The 21433-nt window shown below is 46.4% G+C and overlaps 1 protein-coding gene across 19 annotated transcripts in view; it reads right to left on the reverse strand.

Annotated features, from left to right (window-relative positions):
* Positions 1 to 21433, reverse strand: part of NCOR1 (nuclear receptor corepressor 1) — a 116361-nt gene that overhangs the window by 9690 nt on the left and 85238 nt on the right. For 11 of the 19 annotated variants that reach the window (XM_043473158.1, XM_043473254.1, XM_043473150.1 and 8 more), the window contains 19 exons: positions 20712 to 20832; positions 20517 to 20618; positions 20070 to 20170; positions 19200 to 19368; positions 18043 to 18183; positions 16731 to 16814; positions 16017 to 16273; positions 15427 to 15787; positions 13617 to 13844; positions 10971 to 11180; positions 10414 to 10563; positions 9958 to 10071; positions 8198 to 8363; positions 7540 to 8027; positions 5131 to 5259; positions 4587 to 4744; positions 4191 to 4414; positions 1802 to 1948; positions 459 to 601 (listed from right to left, as the gene is read on the reverse strand). In XM_043473158.1, the coding sequence (XP_043329093.1) occupies positions 459 to 601; positions 1802 to 1948; positions 4191 to 4414; positions 4587 to 4744; positions 5131 to 5259; positions 7540 to 8027; positions 8198 to 8363; positions 9958 to 10071; positions 10414 to 10563; positions 10971 to 11180; positions 13617 to 13844; positions 15427 to 15787; positions 16017 to 16273; positions 16731 to 16814; positions 18043 to 18183; positions 19200 to 19368; positions 20070 to 20170; positions 20517 to 20618; positions 20712 to 20832 (3493 nt within the window). The remainder of the gene's footprint in view (positions 1 to 458; positions 602 to 1801; positions 1949 to 4190; positions 4415 to 4586; positions 4745 to 5130; positions 5260 to 7539; positions 8028 to 8197; positions 8364 to 9957; positions 10072 to 10413; positions 10564 to 10970; positions 11181 to 13616; positions 13845 to 15426; positions 15788 to 16016; positions 16274 to 16730; positions 16815 to 18042; positions 18184 to 19199; positions 19369 to 20069; positions 20171 to 20516; positions 20619 to 20711; positions 20833 to 21433) is intronic. The other 8 variants (XM_043473308.1, XM_043473300.1, XM_043473280.1 and 5 more) reach the window with 6 other exon arrangements.

Consider the following 21433-nt stretch of genomic DNA (forward strand, 5'->3'; position numbering starts at 1 on the left):
TACTCAGAACCAACTGAAAGGCTAACTGAATGAAAGGTTTTTAGTGACCAGCACCTGAGATGGTAGGAATGCTTAGAGCTGGCTGCCTGTGCACATCCACAGAGGAAAGACAACTGGAGGAGCACGACCTTGTCTGCAGACAGCTGGATGGTCTACCCAAATGAGGGGAAGACCAGGGGGTAAACACTGGAGAGCCAATCCAGCCCCACTTAAGACACACACTTCCAAGACCCACACTTGTTCAAAGAGAAAACAGGCAGCGGCACATGTGCTGGGTGGGGCTCCCTCACAGAAAGCCCCCAAGCAGAGCCAACAGAGGCCTACAGAGGAGTTCAGGATCATATGTGCTTGGACCGGCCTGCCAGAGTCCTTATACTCAAGGGTAACGTGAGAGGCGACATGGAGCTATCATTATTTATGTGCATTTTATGGGGGTTCATGAAAGAAATCCCACTTACCCATATCAGAGTCACCTCCACCAGAGGAGTTCAACTTACGAAAAATCTCTTGCTTCTTTGACTTCACCATGGGGGATGTGCTCTCGAGCTTGGTGAAGAATGAAGGCAGGTAGCTTATGCTGCCTGGTGAGCGGGAGTCATTCCTGCTGGGAACAGTCACGTGTTACCACCACGCACTCCTACTCCCTTCCCTGCCCACCCCCGCCACCCCCACCCCGAGTGCCAGGCCCGAGGCCCTCTCCGTCTGAACACTGACGTATTTGGGGCCAAGGGGATATAAGAAAAGGAGCCCTGGAGTGGAGACAGTCTAGAACCAAGAGAGTGAACAGGTGGTAACAGGAGCCCTCAAAAGAGCTTGCCATGCTCCTGTCTTCTCTGCAGCACAGACCCTGGTGTATTGAGGGTGACCACATAATCTGGGGACTGTTTGACCAGCAAAATTACTTTGAAGTACAGTAAGATTGTAACTACTAGCATACCTGCCTATAAAATAGCAAGCACTCACACCTAAGCGGTAGACAAATTAGATCTAACAGCATAGCGACAATACAGAAATAAAACTGTGTATTTGTTAGAATCTTTCCAGCCCTGCATGAGCTGAGCATCATGTAAAGGCTTTCATATTTCGTCTGCAGCTTCCTATGCTAACACATTTAGAAACACAAGTCTCCTCAACTAGCTCAGGACTACCAGGAGTCAATGAGTGCCAGAGACAGTGACAGAGAACACACGAAAGGTGCTGATAACCTAATTGGGTCCATCACTCAAACGTGACAAGGAAGGTGACAGAAAAATGACTAAGATGTCTCTGTCCTCAAAAACTCACAAGCTTAGGGGAAAACATGTAAACGTATAATTGAAGTTAACATCATTCCCTTTCCAAAACAGGATTTCTTCCTCATTTCACTGAAAGGAGCCAAACCAAAAGCATCTAAACCCAGTGGAATAAACATCTACTAATTCACAGGGTGGGGTAAGGATTAGAAACTGGTGAGAAAACAGCAAGCAGTGCTCACTGCAACCTTCCATGCACTGCACATGACACCAGGTGCCTGGCGGGCACTTTAGGGGCTCAATGTCCACACAGACAAAAAGGTTTTAAAAAAGATCCAGAAGGAATTTCAAGAAGAATAATGACCAATTATTTTCTATCATCTATTTAAATATTAGAATTTCTTCAGTAAAATCCACTAGCATTTGATCACTAGGAAAACAGACAAAGTGATTCTCCTGACACGTGATCCAAAGAGAAAAAACTGCACTGACTTCAGGAAAATGGCAGGCACCAAGTGTGAGCATGCGCATGCACGCACACACAGCCACGCGGCCTTGCCCCTGCGTACCTCTGCTCCGCGGGCTCGGCTCCACGCTGGGCCAGCAGCAGCACACTGTCCTGCTTCTCATGCACAACAGGAACCTGAGGCGGGGAGATGGGCTCATAGGGCTCCGAAGAGATGTGACTCCTCTCTGGGGATTTTCCGGGCCTGATGCTGCAACATACGAAATGTGAGACTGTCTTCCCAGGGCTCACCTCGGCTCACCCTACACACAAACAGACACTGGTTAGCTGGTTACTTCAGTCATTTCAGAGAACAAAAGCTGACACTGAATATTAGAAAAAAGTCACCTCAAATACTGTGAACTATTAACAGATCCCACTTATCACAACTAAAGATCCTGAGTGCCACAATTAAGACCCAGCACAGTCTAATTTTTTTAAAAAAAACGAATAAAAGCCATCAGTGACCTTTAATATATGCTTTCATTACTATTGCGTCCCTGGTAGCTCAGCGGTAAAGCGTCTGCCTACAATGCGGGAGACCTGGGTTCGATCCCTGGGTCGGGAAGATCCCCTGGAGAAGGAAATGGCAACCCACTCCAGTATTCTTGCCTGGAAAATCCCATGGACTGAGGATCTTGGTAGGCTACAATCTACGGGGTCGCAAAGAGTCGGACACGACTGAGCGACTTCACTTTCACACTTTCATTACATTCACACTTTCAATAGGTTAGTAGTATTGTTGGTCATTTCTTTCCCCAATCTACCCCATCCAATTAGAGGTGGCTATTTTTTACCATTTCTGAGCTTTTTGATTATTTAGGTGATTTAGAGGTAACTACCAATCTTAGGCTTCCCTTGGGGCTCAGCTGGTAAAGAATTCGCCTGCAATGCAGGATCGAGACCTGGGTTCAATCCCTGGATTGGGAAGATCCTCTGGAGAAGGCAAAGGCTACCCACACTTCAGTATTCTGGCCTAGAGAATTCCATGGACTGTATAGTCCATCAGGTTGCAAAGAGTTGGACATGACTGAGTGACTTTCACACTTTACCAATAGTATACCTTTCTTTGTGTATCAAAACTTGAAACAGTAGCTATCAATCTCCTACCACAAAAGATGAAGGATTTTACTACCTTCTCTATATTGACTTTAATCTTTGTCTACTTTATATAGCCTGCTCAGCCATTTTTATGTGATTTACAGCATTTACATTGTTCCAGAACTCTAGAACAACTGCTCTGTGTTTTGCTCATAGGTTGAAAAATCAATAATGCTGTTTTATAACAGTATGGATTATGTAAATATTTTAAACTGTAAAACCAGGTAATCTGACTAAAATCAATGAAAGAAATGTAACCTTCCTCATTCAAAAGCAAGGTGCAGTGATGTGGAAATGATAAGTGAAAAAATCAAAACAATTTTTTCATAAATGGCCATCAACTGTTCAAAATCTACATAGCGCTTTGTATCAAGAATGTATCATGAATGACTGTTATAACTTTCTGTTCTTTGATAACTGAAGCTTTTTTTTGTTAAAAGAGAATGCTTATGTATGACAAAACCCCCCAAAAAAAAAAAAAGAGAATGCTTTCATCATGTCCTTAAGATCATCCAGCTGCTTGAGATGACTTATGTCATTTGCAATTTGCTTCAGAACACTCCAGCTTGAGGTGGGGATAATGAAACACATGGGGCCTGTGCTGGGTGCTGGCATGTTACACTTTCTCTACTTCTGTATGTTCAAAAAAATCCCACAATAAAGTTTTTTCCCAAGGAGTACTGTTCAGCTAATACACTGTTCTTACTCCTTTATGTTCTCTGCTAACTTAGGGGTTGGCAGGCAGGCTGGAGAACCAGGCCTGCTACAAAATCAACTGCTGTTTCCACTGCTCTGGTCCATCCACCTGCCATGTGTCTCCAGATATTTGCAGAATCCTTGACCTGCTGAACCCCAGACTTGTTCTCAGCATCTTTATGAACTTTACAAATCTGTGTGCTGCTTGCTCTCCATCAACTAACATGCACACCAATACTCACCCCACTACCTTCAACTTCCAAGTACAGAGCACTGGGGAGAACACTGGAGAGAGCCCTGTACTAAGCGGCCTCAAATTATTTAATGCCAGCTTCCTAAACATCTGAACACACTGTGATTCTGAAGACCCAGGCAGTGTCCCAACATTACCACCCAACCATCCATGCCACAGCACTGTCTGCAAACCCACAGACAGAGGACAGCAATCAACTTGTGGACACATAATAAAAACATATAGGACCAACTGCCTAGACAGTGGACATTCCAAGAATAATACACAAAGGAAAAACTCTCAATTACACTTTCCAGGGAATGAAGGTAAAGAAACTCTGCGTAAGACATGAATCCCCAACGTGAAGGTAGAGTCTGACTGTCTCACTGCTGGGGAACCTGTGTGTGGGTGAGGGAGACCATACCTGGCCCTGGATTTGTCCACTAGAGTTTCTGGAGAGACCCTCGAGCCTGGTCTCTGATGGTGAGCAGATTGAGACTGGGATTCTGGGCTGTAGCGGTTTGATGTTTTCGTCCTCACGGGTGTAGACACCAAGGCAGACGGTGAACTCTGGAATGTAGAAGTGGAAGGCTGCTGGGGGGGCTGCGAGGAAACTTGATTTCTAGCAAAATCTTGTGTGATAATTTGCTGTGAAAGAGAAAAGGAGGAACTGGTTAAATCCATTGAGCACTTCCAGAAAAAAAAGAAGTGTAACATAAATCTAGATATCTTTATTGTGATTCTATGTGAAATGTGGCCTTCTGTGTGATCTTGTACAAACAAAGACCCCGCTAGCTAATAAAAGTAGTGAGAAACTCACGCAGATGTGGTCAGCAAGTGTGATGAGCCGGTGTGTCCGGGGCACTTGCCCCGCCCCCTCGGCTTGTGAGGGTGGGGGCGGTGGCTGCTGCGGGGACGGGGACTCCTGCTGTGGCCGGTAGTGATGCAGTGGTCCTTCGTACTGTCTGGGGGCTTCGTCTAACAGGGGACAGACAGATGTCTTACTGCAGGGAGGCCCACCTTTCACTCATGAGCAAAGATTAAACATAGCTCAGAGAAACACAGGAGGGGGAATTCATATCTTAATTTTGAAGAAAAAATATTTATTCACTGACAGACATCAGAAGATTAGCATAGAATAAAATGCGAAAGCACAAGTGGGCAAACAATATCAACTATTTTCAATATCATTAAAACATATTAAAAAAGTCATCAATGACTTAAAAATAGTTTTCCATTAGAGCAGTCTTAAAACATTTCTAGACTCACAGAAGATTACTCTAAAACAAAACTAACAAAAAGCTACTTCTGAACATGCCCTGGACAGACTACAGGAAGCACATGTGAAGACATAGGAGACCCACTTTCTGCCTGGCTCGCCTTCACGACCTCCGGCTGGTAGGCCGGCAGCCTCTCCTGGGGTGGTGCGGGAGAGCTGGCAGGGCTTATCACCTCAATAGCATCGCCAGGTGTTTCATACCGGTGAGAAGATACTTGAAGAAAAGAAAAGAATCTATTTTAAAACTAATCTTATGTCAAGCTCAGAAGTTCCAAGCTCTTCAAACCTATTTGCATATTTTCAGTTTTTACTTGTCAGAAATGGTCAGTGGCACCTCAGGTTAATGGGAAAAAAAACCAAAACAAATAAATAAGGAGTTCAATGCATGGTGGCAAAGGTCAGTTAATCGCTTCCTCTTGGCAAGGTACAGAGTTTCCTGAAAATCTGCAGGCTCTAAAACCTTGAGGTGAAGATCAGAAACAGAGCTCGACCTTCTCCTGGGGGCTGAAAAAGAAAATCACCAGGAAATTCATCACAAGAGATTAAACCAACAAGAGGAAACCTCAACAGTACACACTTCCAAGTCACTTCCATCCCGGATAGTCTGCTCTTCTTCACCAGGACAACTTCAAAGCTGTGGATTAATTAACATCATGTAATAATTTTCTCAAATCATTGAGTGCTGCTGACAAAAATGACTCCCATCTTTAGCCCCATGTTACAGCGTGAACGTGAACAGAGGTGGCGGTGAATGTCCGCAGGGAGGAAGGGAGCATGCACCCGTCATAGCAGGGCCCTCCAAGAGATGGTGCCCTTGGGAACTGAGGGTCTAGGCAGTGGGGGTCCAGGCGCTTTCTCAGTCCTGCCAGGGCCTCAGATTCGAGAACAGGGGAGCTGCTAGGGAGGGGTGTGACCTCCTGCTCAGGACCCTTCTGACTCAAGAGTGCTGTGTGTACTTTTGGGTGCACTGAAGCATCTGAGGAAATGATCAGAGGCCCAAAGGGTATGTGACCCTGGCCAGATCAGCAAGCGTGGTCAGGTCCTGGACACAGGGCAGAAGGTGGGAAAGAACTCTACTACTAGTGCACTACCCACTCCTCAACCTCGACTCAACAGCCCTCTTCTGCCCCCACCAGGTCATGGAAGCTGCAAGGACCTGCCTCTAGTATACTCAGGACAGAGATCTGGTAACAGGAGTGGAAACTCGCTTTGGAAACTAAAATAGGACACTATATGTAAACTAAGTGGTACTACTTTGGGACGGGCAGCAATCACTGTTCACTGTTTGGGTGCTGTTCCCAAAGTCTGCTCCCCAGGGCAGCACAGGTGGCAGGAGGCCTGGTTCTCCTGGGAGCTCAGTGGTCTTGATGTCTGGGGCAGGGGCCAGGAGGAGGGGGTTTGCGGAAGAACTGAAAGCCATGCTGGGTAACCGGGAGAAGCCTGGGCGCTTCACACAAGGAATCGAGTCAGTGATGAAAATAAAACTACGCTCAGAAACATAAACCCTCAGAAAAGCAGCCAGACTGCTTGCAGACATTCTGTGACGCAAAAAGGAAGTGATGTCAGGTAATTAGCAATTCCTCAGGCCCCAGGATGGTCACCACATGTGTGCTGGTGACTTCCCGCCAGACGGCCCAGTCACACAACTAGAGACTGTCCCAATTTTCTGTAGGTACAGCATCGATTTTGCAGATTTCCACAGTCCAGGCTAATAGATATCTTTCATGGACACAAAGGGCTACCAAGCTTCTCTCCAGACCTCAGCCACGGGGCTATTTATTTACCCAAACAAGTCAGGATCAGGTGCAGACTAGCCAGAACCTTGCATTGCACGCTGGGCAGTGCACAGGACCCACCAGTCATGGTCTCCAACTCTACTTGATTCACGAATGGAAATGAGAGGTTACTATGTGTCGTTACATTACTTCAATACTAAGGGATATGTGTTTAAATACTTTCCTTCAGAAATTCAATAGAGAATTTAGGATGTAGTTAAAGATACATTTAAAACAATGTTTCTAGCATTTTACTGTAGGTTGCTGAATTCTTACACTTGCTCAAAATCCAACTTATAAGAAATACCAATTACCAATAATCATAATTATCAACAAGGTGGTCTTTTAAAAAAAATCTGTATCTTAGAAAAAGGTTACTAGTGGCTTTGGGGAACCACCCTAGACCCTGATGCGTGCCTTAGAAGGGTCTCCTGAGGAATGAGGTCTTGAAGCCATTTGCAGAACCTGAAATGTGAGCGGCTCTGCCTCCGACTGACTCCCTGTGACTTCATCCCCAGAAAGGCCAAGTTCCTCAAGCAAACACGTGACAGTGTACTTAAGATGCTCAGATATTTAAAGGCGTAACAGCAGGAAAGACTTTCGTGCACCACTAACCCACACAACCTCTCCATTACATTCACACCGTGTGCTTCGCTTCCCCTGGAGTCAGGTGACTCCATGTGTGGTCCCGTGGGGCGGGCTCGGGCCGAGATACATACAGCTACTGGAAGAGTCTGAGCTCTGGGAGCCACGGTCCCTGCTGTCCTTGTCCGAGGCAATCTGCCGGGTGATGATCACGTCTATGAAGTTAGCTGCGGTAATGGTGGTCTTTCCTCGAGTCCTTAGCTCTTCCTCATATCTGGACTTGGGAGGAGGCCCTTTCTCTTTCCCAGCCTCAGAGTAAATTACTGCAGAGTGAGGCTGGGGCTTGCCACTCGGCAGGGCTGAAGAGGTGTACAGACACTGACCGGCTCTCTTCTCCGCCTCCAGGCTTTTCTGCTCTAGCTGCTGCTCACTGACTGCTGCCCTGCTCCTCACATTCTCTTCTAACCTGGTGGCGTCGTGCTTACTCTCTTTCGTTTTGGACACATCCATCTGGGGAGCAGATGCAGCAGCATCCACAAGAGCAGCCAGGGCATCCGCAGCGGTGTTGTAACGGGAGGCCGGCAGGCCCTGGCTGATGGAAGGGCCCCCGGCAGGCAGTGGCCTGAAAAGAAAACCAAAGCACAAGTCTGTGATGTGGAAGACTCTCCCAGGGTGTTGGGGTGTCAGGAGGACAGACTGCGGTGAGCACAGTGTGCAGTGCTATTGCAGTCACACACTGACGAGCGTGTGCAGCAGATGGCATGTCTGGTCCAAGTGCACACGGAGGCTTACATGATCCGCAGCTGTGCACTAGGGTCCAGTGGGGTGATCACGCTGGTCCCGTTGGTTCCCTGGAAGACGCTGGGTCTCTGCTGCAGCAGGGCCTCCTGAGTTCTGACCGACGGGGATGGGGAGCGCACGTAGCCGTGGCTGCTGGGCCGGCCAGGCTGCTCCGAGCCTGCGGGGCAGAGGGATGCAGGGACCAGCCATCAGAAAGAGGCTGGATGGTAGCACAGGGGGTCGCTGACTTCCTCACATTCCCAAATAGAAGACAGGAAAGCAAGTGGAGAAACTCACTACCCTGCTTTCTGGCCTTTTGAGAAATCAATGCTTTAAGAGTTTTCCAATAAAGATGCAATAAACCACACTAGTAACTTGAAACAAAATCGTCAGCTACCACTTTACTCTCATTCCCATTCCTGTGACAAGTCTCTATCTTGATTCCAAAGAGAAACAAAAAAACACCAATACTGAAGCACTAATACAAATCAGGTAAGTTTGTCTCTGACTTTTCCTTGAACTCTGGTGTGTTTCTTATTTCCAAAATCAAGTCTGGAACAACTGTCTCTGAATCACAATGCAAATGATGAGCTTCTGCTGCAGCAGGGCCTGAGGCTGTCCGGCCCGCAGCTCCGTGGCTCCTCCACTTGACTGTGGCTCCCACAGCAAAGCTCCTTCACTCGCAGGACCTCAAGTTCCTTTTCCTCACTTTCTCCTCCACCTCCTCGGGCTCTCAGACTCACTCTTTCTCACTTGAGCAGGCAGTTCTAGCAAACAGCCATATTTTTTTTTCAGAGCAGGTACCACTTAGCACAGCCATTCCAGCGATTCTCTCCCGTCTGACCACACAGCAGTTTATGTGAGCGTTCCCACAGGTGTGCATTCCTAGGACTGAATTATTGCTCACATTTTTATGTCTCTGAAAAAGTTATCCCTGTTTATACTACCACTGACAGTGTGTAAGAGGCAGTGTTTCCTCAAACACCACAACACAATCTATCAACCTTTCAAATCTCTGATGGAGAAAAATGATGTTTGATGGACTTAAAGCTGCATGTTATTCATCAGTGGGATGACAAGCACTTTTAAAACATAGTTCTTACAGAAATTATGTAGGATTTGTACCTGGCTCTCTCCAGTTAAGTCAATTTCTGCAGTTTCTGTACAATCAACATACAATCAATATTATGGTGCTAGTTCATGATCCACTTCTCAGGTGGCTCAGTGGTTAAGAATCCACCAGCCAATGCAGGAGATGCAAGACCCGTGGGTTCAATTCCTAGGTAGGAAAATCTCCTGAAGAAGGAAATGGCAACCCACTCCAGTATTCTTGCCTGGAAAACCCCAAGGACGGCAGCTACAGTCCATGGGGACGCAGAGAGCAGGACACAATTGAGTGATTAAACAACAATAAGAACAGCTCATGATTCATTAAAGCACCTCCTATGGTCAGACACTGAGGGACTTCGTTTACATTAATCAGACAACCTTCTAAGCACACTCTGCATCCTCCTTCTATATGCCAGCCCAATGCCACATCTATCTTCAGGAATCTTCTGGAAGCCTCTGCTGGACGGCTTCAGCTTTAATGAGCTCTGAACCCAGTGTTTTCAGACCCAACTACTATTGCTAAATCCAAATGCCACCGTCCCCATGACAACGCCACTGCCTCTGCCCTGTCTGGCTCCTCAGCAGCCTACACATGCAAGGGCCCCGCTGCTCTGTGTCTGAAGGCATCCCACCCTGAGCACAAGGCCGGCGCCTCCACCCACCCGGCCGCAGGTAGAGGTCCGAGGAGGCTGCGGCAAGGCGCTCCCGCTCCTTCTCCCGCTCCCGCTCCCGCTCTCTCTCAGCACTGGCTGCGGCTGCGAGGTGTGTTGAGTGTCCTGGAAAACACACAAACCTGCAGCCTGAGGACAATAACGCCAACCTGGCAAGTGCATCAAACAAGCTTTACCTTCTCAAGTGACTGAACATTTTTCAGAAAGCTCCAAATCTGAGCAGTAGGAAGTGTGCTTTGTTAAGAGTTTCAGTGATAATGGAGCATAACACAAGCTCCCAGGAGCTCTCAGAGGATCTAGGGACAGACACTGTGGAGGACCTATGACTGGACAGTAAATGAAAAACAGCAGACTAACTGTGGAAGAGTGCCCAAAACACCCATAGAGGCTGTGCTGGCAACACAGAAGCACAATGCTCCCAGCAGAGAGGGGCGCGCGCAGACCCACCTGGACTTACGGACGCAGAGCTGTAAGGTCTGGGTGGGAAGGTGATTTGTGTACCAGGAATATATGTGATTCTGTCCATGGGAGGGGTGCTCGTTCCCCCGGGGTGAGGCACTAAAATTGCTGGAGGCATGTTGGTCAGGTCAATAATTCCTGTTCAAAAGAAATACAACAAAATTATGTTTCAAGTATTACTCTAAAGATACAGAGCTGCACATGGCTCTTGGGTTTCTCTAACCCCAAAATAATTTGCAGACAGGACAAATACAGTGCTTAAGTTCAGCATGACTCTGTAAGACCTGCTTCGACAGGGAGAGATGAACACTGCCCCACTCCCCCAACCCCACCCCATACATGTGGAGAGAGGAGAGAGTGAAGCTGGCGAGACCACGGCTTCCAACCTCAAGGACATCAATCTGGCCTCATTATTCCAGTGTTGCCAGAATAGCCTGTTTCAATGTATCATCCTGTCTGCCTTCAAGGCTAACGGCTACAGAGCCTGCTTTTCCTTCCTCCCATCATCCGCCCACCAAGCACCCGTCCTGGACACAGACACACACCCCTGGTCGCCGGGTACGGGAGCCCCAGCTGCTGTTCCCGGGGAGATAGCCCCCTGGCCACGTCAGGCCGAAGGCCCACTTGCATCTGCTGGGAGGTGATGTAATCGTTGAGAATGGTCTGGCGCGTGTTCTCCATCGCGTAGAGCTGGTACTGACTGGGGTAGCCGGCGGTCGGTGACAGCTGCCTCTGGAACAGGTAAGCAGCGGCTGCTGATGGAGAGAGGAAAGATAGGCATGTAGTTGAGTCCGTGCAGAATCCACTTGCTAAACATCACCCACAGAAAGAGTAAGGAAAAGAACCATCTGCTGAGCTACTGAGCACAATCAGCTTCTACCTACTTCAGGGTTGGGGCAGGGGGAAGGGGGGACACAGGATTACGGCAGATTCCTTTTGGACCTTGACAGAAGAGCAGTGTGAATATAAACATCCTAATGTCAGACGTAACGAAAACAGGGACAACAGATCAGACAAAACAAGAGTATTAACCTTTACCACTAGAACAGCAGCTAAAAACTATTCTCAAGTAGTTTCACTTGCAGTCTTTGACATATAACTTTATTAGATTTTTCACCTGAAGTTTCCAAAAGCCGTGTTTGAAAAAAGTATTATTTTTTGTAGTATAGATCATCTAATACAAAGAAATGGAAAAATATGAGATACTTTGTAACAAATGGTAACTTTACTTTTCGGGGGCGGGGGTGGGGGGGGGAGGGCGCTAAAAATCAACTGTCCATGGGCTTCCCTTGTGGCTCAGCTGGTAAAGAATCCGTCTGCAATGCAGGAGACCTGGGTTCAATCCCTAGGTTGGGAAGATCCCCTGGAGAAGGGAAAGGCTACCCACTCCAATATTCTGGCCTGGAGAATTCCATGGACTGTATAGTCCATGGTGTCGCAAAGAGTTAGACATGACTGAGCGAATTTCACTATCAGCGTGTGCCTGTAAGGCAGAGATTAGTCAAAGGGCCAGAATATGTGAGGATCTGTGGACACTATGGCTCTGTCACACTGACTCAACTCTGTCATTACAGTATAAAAGCCGCCACAGACAAAACAAGCAGGAATGACTTGTGTTCTAATAAAACTTTATTTGCACCAACAGGCAGCAGCAGGACCGGGCCCCCATGACGCAGGTGCTAGGACGCTGGTCATGAGCTGAGCACACACAGTGAACTTAATACAGTGCCGGAGGTCCACACATCCCGACAAAATGGCAACAGGAGATATGCCTCTATCCTCAAAATACTGATAATCCAGCTCAAGCTCAATAATGACAAGCAAAGAAAACTGCTATAAAATAAAGGATTATGATACACACTAAATTAAAGTATAAACATTCACTTCTGTCTGAGAGTTTGAGTGAGGAGTTTATGCACACATTTTCTCCTGAGAAGAACAAATGACAAACTCTCAGTGTCTGCTCCCCCTTCCTCTAGCCCTCCCAGCAGGGTCAGCCAACAGTGGGGGGTGGGGGTGAGGCTCCCGCCCCAGCTCTGGGGACAGTCCCTGAACAGACATGTGTGGGTGCCTCAGGGACCTGACATTTTCAGGTGACAGACAATGTGATGGTACTGACCTCACCATAGTCCAGCAGAGACGCTCCACTACCCATGGACAGGATGCCCTTTCCTGGGCAGAGTCCACTGGCCCGGGCCGCGAAGGCAGCACTGCTGTGCCAGGGCAGGCTGCCCCCCAGAAAACCTACATGCTTCTACACCTACTAAGACCATGTTCACTCACGCTCAGTGATATCTGTTCAAAAGTTCCTTCCAGCTATAATTGCTACCACAATAATGAAATAATGAAAAAACTATGCTGCTGCTTTGGAAAGACTCAATACAGAATCTGAATTAGGTATGGACTAGATAATTTTAACAGAGAAGGCAATGGCAACCCACTCCAGTACTCTCGCCTAGAAAATCCCATGGGCGGAGGAGCCTAGTAGCCTGCAGTCCATGGGGTCCTGAAGAGTTGGACACGACAGAGCGACTTCACTTTCACTTTTCACTTTCATGCACTGGAGAAGGAAATGGCAACCCACTCCAGTGCTCTTGCCTGGAGAATCCCAGGGACAGCAGAACGTGGTGGGCTGCCGTCTATGGGGTCACACAGAGTTGGACATGACTGAAGCGACTTAGCAGCAGATAACTATAAAAGATGAGGGAAAAAATCTAGAAGCATACTGTATTTATTGATAGATTCCTTTAGTGTGTCTTTAAATTCCAACTTCACTTAAAAAAACAAACCTGGAGATGTATCATTTACCTAAGAAGCAGTTGTGAGGTGTAACCAGTGCCCTGACTAGAGATCAGAACACTGGTGAAGAAAGTCTCTGTTGTAAACTAAAATGTATGAAGTATGCCTGTGTTATTTAAAAATAGTTCTTCACAGAACCCACTTTTCAATCAAATGCCATCACACAAGAGGGCTTTCTATGTACCCAGTATTTTAATTCTTTAAGGGGTGCTGGTAATATTCTGTGTCTTGATCTGGGGGCTTGAGCTGTAGAGTTTGTGAAAATCCACTTAACTGTATCCTAATAACACACATGACTGTCTGCATTCTGTACTTTAATAAACAGAATGTCTAAAGAGGCACACAGCCATGTCACTGCTCTGCCTTCAGTTTTCACTGCATACTATGCTTACCAGGATCCAGAGCCCGGTGAAAGGGCATGGCTGGGTCCAAGTGTGCCGGCAGGTGGCTCCGGTACACCTCCCCGGGGGTGCCGCCCCTGTGGTGCGGCTCGAAGGGGCTGTGGCTCACTGCAGGGTCCACGCCAGGCACCGGAGACTTGGCTGCGATGCTCTCCCTCTGGGTAGGGGTCAGGGTGGACTTCCTCTCATGATTAGCAGACTTGCCAGAAGAAATTGTAACTAGAAAAAACGGCCAACACCACAAATCCTTAAGCAAGCTTGTTAAATAGGATGTTAATCTATTTCTCAACCATTCCAATACAGACCATATACAAATATCTCTTTGATCTTCTCTTTCTACTAAACATGAAACAATCAATCTTGTAGAACATGCCCCCTTTCAGGTCACAGCCCTGTTTATCACCTAAAATTACGAATGAAAGTTGACGCTCAGTGCTTTGTCATCTCTGACCACTGACACACTAACTCCTCCGGACCCTGCCCATACCAAGCCTCCACCCTCTCTCTGCCTGGCTGCCCGGCTCCTTGCTGGGTCACACAGTGTTCCCTGCTCTGTGCTGCCACACAGACTTCCTCGCCAGCACTGGCCTCCTCCCTGCTCCAGCTTCTTCTTCTCTACAGGACATTATTCAGAAGTTTGATTATCTCATCAGTGCTACTGAGTCCAAACCAAAACCCTACCAGCCATCACCTTCCACTGTTTCAGTAACTGTGGTGAAACACACAGGGGATAAAATTTACAAGTTTGGCCATTTCATAGGGTATACTTCAGCAACAGTGACACACTGTGCAACAGCCCTGTGCAACCAAGTGCACCATCTAATTACTATTTTGATAATATTGACTTTGCTGTGATCACACAAACCTATGTGTGGAAGCCAAGAAATCATGCTGGTTAATCACCTCCCCTCCCTGCTGCAGATCACTCTAACAGGCAGAGCCTGTTAGAATTGCCCTGCAATTCTCCTCCTTCAAGACCAGAACCAAGAGGGTGTAGGTTTACGCCACGGCCCCAGACGGACATTTCCCTCTTCTCTTCCCTGTGTGTGGCCCCTCCAACCGCCCACGGGAGCCTGCACATAAGCCCTCAATAAACGAGTACTGCACTACAATCTAAAATGCTCAGTGGAAAACACTTCTAAGGGCCTCAGATTGTTCACAGACCACCTGGTAAAAATCCACGCCTCTCATCCCCCAGATGTCTCTGCAGCAGCATGAACCCCTAGGAGGGGCAGGTTCTGGTCATAAAACAGAACTGACAGTAATAACAGTTCACAATTACCAAGTCCTTCCCACACTCTGTGCACTATTCTGCCAAAATCCTTTCAAAATATCACCTCATTTTATCTGCATAGCAATCCTATGAGGCCAGCCTTGGTATTACACCACTAATTCACAGATGAGGACACTAGAGCACAAAAAAGCTAAGGAACGTGTTCAACTCTGTGCAGTAAGAACCTCAATTCACCCTAAGCAGCCAGCTCCATGGCCTGAGCACTCAGACAGCAGACACACAGCAGACAGTGAGGAGAGCTGACCATCCAGACCAACTTCCAGAAATTCTCATGGTTTAGCTGAAAATCCATGCCAAGCATGACCTGTTCCACCATTTCTGGACTCCAGTGCACTGTGCACTTAATGAAAACATTAGGCATTTTACTTGCAATTATGCCTACTTTCATGGGCAGCCAATCTCCCAGAGCACAGCAGACAGGCTACAAGCCCCTGGAACCAACGCCGGGCCAAGTGCTGCGGTGGACAGCATGAATATTCGGTCAGACAGCATACGAGAGCAACACACCTTCGGAAGCTCTGCTCAGCATGGGCGAGCCCCGGGACACAGTGCTGGCGTAGCTCCCCGGCGTGCGCCGTGCGCTGGCGTCCTCATAAATTCCCGGGCTCAGCTGTGCTTTGGGAGCTTCGTGGAGAGTGGACCTGAGGACTGAGGGGCCGGAGCTCACCACCGACGTGTGCCGGGACCGCACGGGCTCTCCTGCCTTCACATCCTCATACTTGCCCCTTTCTACCACTTTAACGTTCTCGGGCACAATTTCCAATGGAGGCATCCCCCGGGGCAGTTTGCTAGGCCCCGTGATCAGGGACTTGACATTGTGTTTGATGGCAGATTGACCCGAGCTGCTGTCGAACTTGATGGGTGTGCCCTGTGGGTCAAGAGACAAGTGTCACAGGCAGCCCTGTGGCCGGGCTCCATCTCACGTGCCACGCTGGCATGTGCCAGTGAAGGGCTGCTGAGTGCCCGTGCCGCACATGCTCCCAGACCAGAACTGAGGTCACAGAGACCTCCACGTTTACTTCCAGGAGATCCGATGTTTACAATGATCTAGAACCACTGATAACTACTGCTGCACTGTGGTCCAAAGTGGACGGTACCTGGGAGATGGAGCCCTCAATGACGGGCCGAGCACTCGGCACCACCTCGGGGGTTTTCCGACTCTCCTGAGCCAACATGTCCTGCCGGGGGATCTCGTGAACGGAGCGCCCCATCTCTTTGATGGTGGTGATGCCATCATACGGCTTTCCTTTGGTGATGGCACCTTCAAACGCTCGGATGGGTGGACTCTCCCTTTTAATCTGTTTGGGGTACTTAAGGCCATCCTCAAAACTTTCAGTTGTCGCTCTTGGTGTGCCTTCAAAGAAGGATTCAAGAAACACACTTGGTAAATCAATGCCACTGAACTATATACTTCAAAAAACTGTTGTAACAGTAAATTTTGTTGCATATAAATTACCACAATATGAAGAAATTAATGCCTTGCTGTTTGCAGTTTCTAATCAGTTTTCTGTTTACAGTAAGATCCTTATGTAAATACTCATGGCCATTATTTTGGGGGGGTTGTTCAAGACTTAATATATCATTCATCACAATCAAGAGTGGTTCTTACATAATGAAGATGTCTGTATTCAAAGATTAAGCAACGATCATCTTCAAATAAACTATGAAACTCAGAGAAGAAGAGTTATAGTTAGGGTTTAAACACCTAACATATCAAAAGGGAAGATACCTTGAAAAACAGGCTTCATACCCTGCAAACTACTTTGCCCCTGAGACAGCTGTGAACAGAAGCAAGCGAGCAGAGAGTTTACCGTGCATGATGGACCCAGACAGCACGGTCCTGTCCTTGAGGTCAGAGTGAGGGCTCCCCCTGGGCAGCGCGCGGCAGATGAGCCCTTTCAAAACAAGCAGGTGGTTCCGGTGTTAGACACAGCACAGATGTCAACTCAGGAACACAACTAACTGTTCTAAGAGGACACACTTCTGACAAAAGCTCCATGGAAAAAGGAGAACCATTTTAGATTTGCAAACTAATCAGAAGAACATCATGGAAAAAATAAAAGCTGGAAGTATCCACTTTTAAAACTGCTTCTTTTCAAACATTTTCACAAACAGAAAATGGCCAAGGAAGACATCTAAGTCAAAGCGTAGAGAACAACACTTTCAAAGCTAAGTCTAAACCCTCAGTGCTTTTTCATCAAGGCGAGAGAAAATACAGACGGGCTGGAAATCACTGTTAAGCTCTGAAGAGAAAAACATGAAAGATGGATACCTCAAAAACAGATAAAATACACTAAAGATGCAAACCAAAATGAAACACATGTAAATAACCTTTTCAGACGTTTCATGTTACATGGCCAACAAATCTGAATGGAGGAAAAGTGAGATTTTTTTTTTTTAATTACAGAGAAAATTCAGCTCCTAGAAAATTTAAACAGGCCTTCAAGACTGAGGAATCCTTACCCTGTTTCCCGTTTCTCATCTAGATTAAAATAAAACAGTTGAATCAGGTTAAGACTTAAGGAAAGTGAACCATTCACAAAACAAACCATGGTGATCATGTGATGAAGGCATGCCACATGATCAGCACAGAGCCGCACAGCGCTCTCTCCCTCACATGACTGCAGGTGCAAGCCCTCAACTGACAGAGCAAGAGATGGGCACAGACAGATGCACCCGGAAAGAGCGAGATTCAAACATGTCTCCGCTCTGTACGTTATATACCTCTCTGCCTGCCCCACAATAAAAACCAGTGCTCATGATGAACTTCACATTTTTAAACTCACTTAAACAGGATCAATCTACAAATTACATGAGCATTCTAACAGTTACCTATGATAAGATCAGTTTTGTCTTTACTTCCCCCTTCACTGTCATCTACTGCTTGACTTAGATGTAGAGATGAACATGAATTTAAATGTTTACTAATAACTTTCATATTAGTATATTAATTACTATTATACATTTTATACCACATGTATGTATAATATATTAACATATTTATGTTTCATTTATATATTGATATAAATTTCAGGTAGAAATGACATATATTAAATGCAACCAAACCCAACAATGCAAATTGGCTGTACGTATCTAAACAGAGCTCTGGAAACAACACCTTACCCTCCAGCGGTGCTGAAACGGGAGATTCCCTCATAGACAACCCTTGTTTTATTGTTCCTTCCACTGATTCATAGCTTCTTTTGAGACTGATTTCATGAGCTGTTCTCGGACTCCTTGTCCCGTCTCGGGCATTCTTAATATCTGCAGAACACAGACACAAGCACTGCTCGGATAGAGCCCAAGGCCTAAATAAGTTACTTTAATCTCATGATCTCATGAAGATAATATAAAAACTGGTCTTAATCTACTACATACCTACCTCTGTAGATGATATTTATAAAAATGTTTTCATTGATTCAAATATATTTACTGAGGGTCAGGCATAAACCAGGATTTCAGATATAGGGTGTAAATTAGGTCCCTTCCCTCAAGGAACTTAACAATAGCGGTGGGTCCAGGTTAACTAATGGCAGTTACCACTGAGTAAACCGGTACTACAGACAGCGGGCGATGAAACTGCTGGAAAGGGATCTGGGCACATGAAATTTCAGGTAAGGGTCACTGGACACAGCACTGTGACTGACAATAGTCATCGCCAGCTGAGCCAGTTGGACATGGTGGAAAAAGGGGAGATGCATGTCTGGGCAGGACAGTGAGATTTCAGCACACTGCTCAGAACAGTGCGCAAGCTGAAACTTAAACTCATGAACACATCTAAAGACAAATGTTTAGAGACAGACACTGAAACAGTTACATTTAAGGTGAATTTAAATTCAATACTCTTTCTAGGATTATCAGACTACTATCTACTCCGTAATTCTTAACACGTAAAACTGGCATTCCTTTAAAATAGAAGGGGGTCAAATCGCATTCACAGGGACTTGTTTTTGCTGAGCAGACATTTAGCTGTGGTTCTATTAAACAGAGATTCTTTTCCTAGGCTAAATCTAATGATCACAGCTGGCAGTGCGAGCCACCACTCAGGGGACACTTACTATGGGCTCCATGCTGTTAAGCACTTTTCACCGACTGCCTCAGTTTATTTTTCACCAAGGTTTCAAAAGAAGTACTCACGTTAACCCTTTTTACATTACAGAGAGGAAACCTGGGCTTGGGGAAAGAAAACTCACTTTCCCAAAGCCAGCAGGTAAGAAGCCAGCCCCACACCCCTGTCACATGTGACAGCACCAGCCTTGGAGTGGAGAGGCAATACTTACTGTCATAGGATAAGATGTGTCCACTTTTGCCTTCGTAAATAACATGGCCTTTGGAGGCGGCTTCCTCCCGGCCTTTCTCAGGACTGCTCTCTTCAATGGACAATCTAGAAACAGGTCCCTTCACCAATGCCTCAGTGGGTATGCCAGCCTGGGACAGCGCTGGGGTTCCCTGCCATTCAATCAAACACAGGCAGCATGAGCATCACTTCAGTTGACAAGACACAAACGCTCAGAAAATGTAACCTGCCACACCAAGCATCAGATCAAGCCATGACCTCAAATGAGAAAGGCCAGCACATGACAGGAAATCGGACATGTTATATAAACATAAAGAAAGACTGCACCTTGGTCCTTGAACCCTGCCATGCAAAACTTCCTAAAATGCCAATAGGTATATGAGTTGAGTCAGCCTTCTTCCCCACCTCAAAGTTAAACCACTATGAAAGTACTTAACTCTCAGAAACAAAATTTGTCTTAAGGCCTAAACTCATGCAAATGTAATCAAGCTTTTTCAAAATTTCTAAGAAAAATACAATAACAAGTTGTAAAAGCAAGCAAATAATTTATGATTTTCCTCTCAATTTCTGTTTAAGCTGAATACATGTTAAAAGCTTTGCCAGGCAGACTTGCACCAATTGTAACTTGTTTTTTCTGCCAATTTGCAAATAATCCACCTTTTTCAATGAAACACAGTATAGGTGATTTGACTTATGGTTTATCATCTGAGGTATATCACAGAGACCTGTCCCAAATCCCAGAACAATGAACAACTTTGTCACAACTTGTGTTAGAACAGCCAACCCACTCGAGACTTCACTTCTGCTTTTCTCACCAGCTGTGGTTTGGGTCTTGGGAAGGAGAACAACTGACCTGGGTGATGGAACCTCGGAGGGACGGGATGCTCTCCACAGAGAGTTTGCTAGAGGGCGTTCCCCGAGTTATGCTTCCTTCTTGAATGGCTCCTGAGGTACCTGGATAACAACAGAATCACCAGCCAATCACACCCCCACACCTATAAGAAAAACAGGCCAACAAAACCAGCCCCTGCTTGGGAGAGAGGAGAAAAAGAGAGAAACCACAGCCAAAAGGAACAGTGTTTTACTGAAACGTACTTTAAAAATAATTTCACAATTTTTAAAAAGAACTGCAGAAACAACATTTCAAAGTTTTAAAATGATTTTTATATGGAAAGAAAACTTAAACTTAGAATTTAAAGGCTCTAATTTAAGAGCCCATCTTTAAAACATATTACTGACTTCCCTTAGCCCATTTACTGGGGACCAGAGTATAATATTTCTGCCCTACAGCGTGACTTACCTCTGACCACCCCTTCATGTTGGGCTCTGACCAGTAAACCCTCAGGCTGTGAGTTCTGGCTTCGGGGAGAGAACTCCTCCTGCTTGATGTAGGGCACGCTGGCTGTGGGCCAGAGCAAGACAGAGTGAACTCAAGTGCCAAGTCCCCAACTGGTGCGCCACAAAAGCGGCTACAGTCTGCCCCCTCCTCACTGACCTGGCTTGGCGGCGTCCTGCTGCCGCGGCAGTCCCAGAGAGATGGAGCCTGCCGAGGGCTTCGCTGCCTCAGGGGCGTAGGAGGCCTGATTAGGAGAAGGCAAGTAAGTGCCGGGTGTTCCCTAAAAATAATGTTAAAGGACTAGAATAACACTGTCTCTTCACAAGGTCAACTCTAGAGTTAAGGTACACGTTTCTGTTTAGAAAACTTACCACCCATCCACCCTCCACCGAAACTAATAGGTATACATAAAGCAAGAAAATCCTCGTCGCAGACTGGTTAAATTTTAAAAGCTTTTAAAAGGAGCAAGACATCTTCCAAAATCACCCTAAATTTCAGGTAGATTACTTTGTATTATTAACAAATTACATAACTGAAAACACTTAACCATACCCTCAGATTATTATAATTGCATTTATTCCTCGAAAAAATGGTGGAGGAAGAACTTCCAAAGACCCTCCTCCACAAAGGCAACCAGAAAACTAGCAGGAAGGTTAAGAATCAGCCCTTTAAGAACTCTTTTCCAAATCTATAACCAAACACCTGTAGAAATCTGGGAGCATTATTATTCAGGAAAATGGCGAACTCTGGTGAGAACTGTGAGCTCTGTGACCTGTAAACTTGCTCTGCTGACCCCCATTGCTGGTCTGCTTCAGCCCTTAGAACGCACAGCTCTGGTCACATGAAAGTACGGAGGGGGTCAGTCTCAGGTGACTGTCATT

Source organism: Cervus canadensis, chromosome 1 (genome assembly GCF_019320065.1).
Source record: "Cervus canadensis isolate Bull #8, Minnesota chromosome 1, ASM1932006v1, whole genome shotgun sequence".
Taxonomy (NCBI): Eukaryota; Metazoa; Chordata; class Mammalia; order Artiodactyla; family Cervidae; genus Cervus; species Cervus canadensis.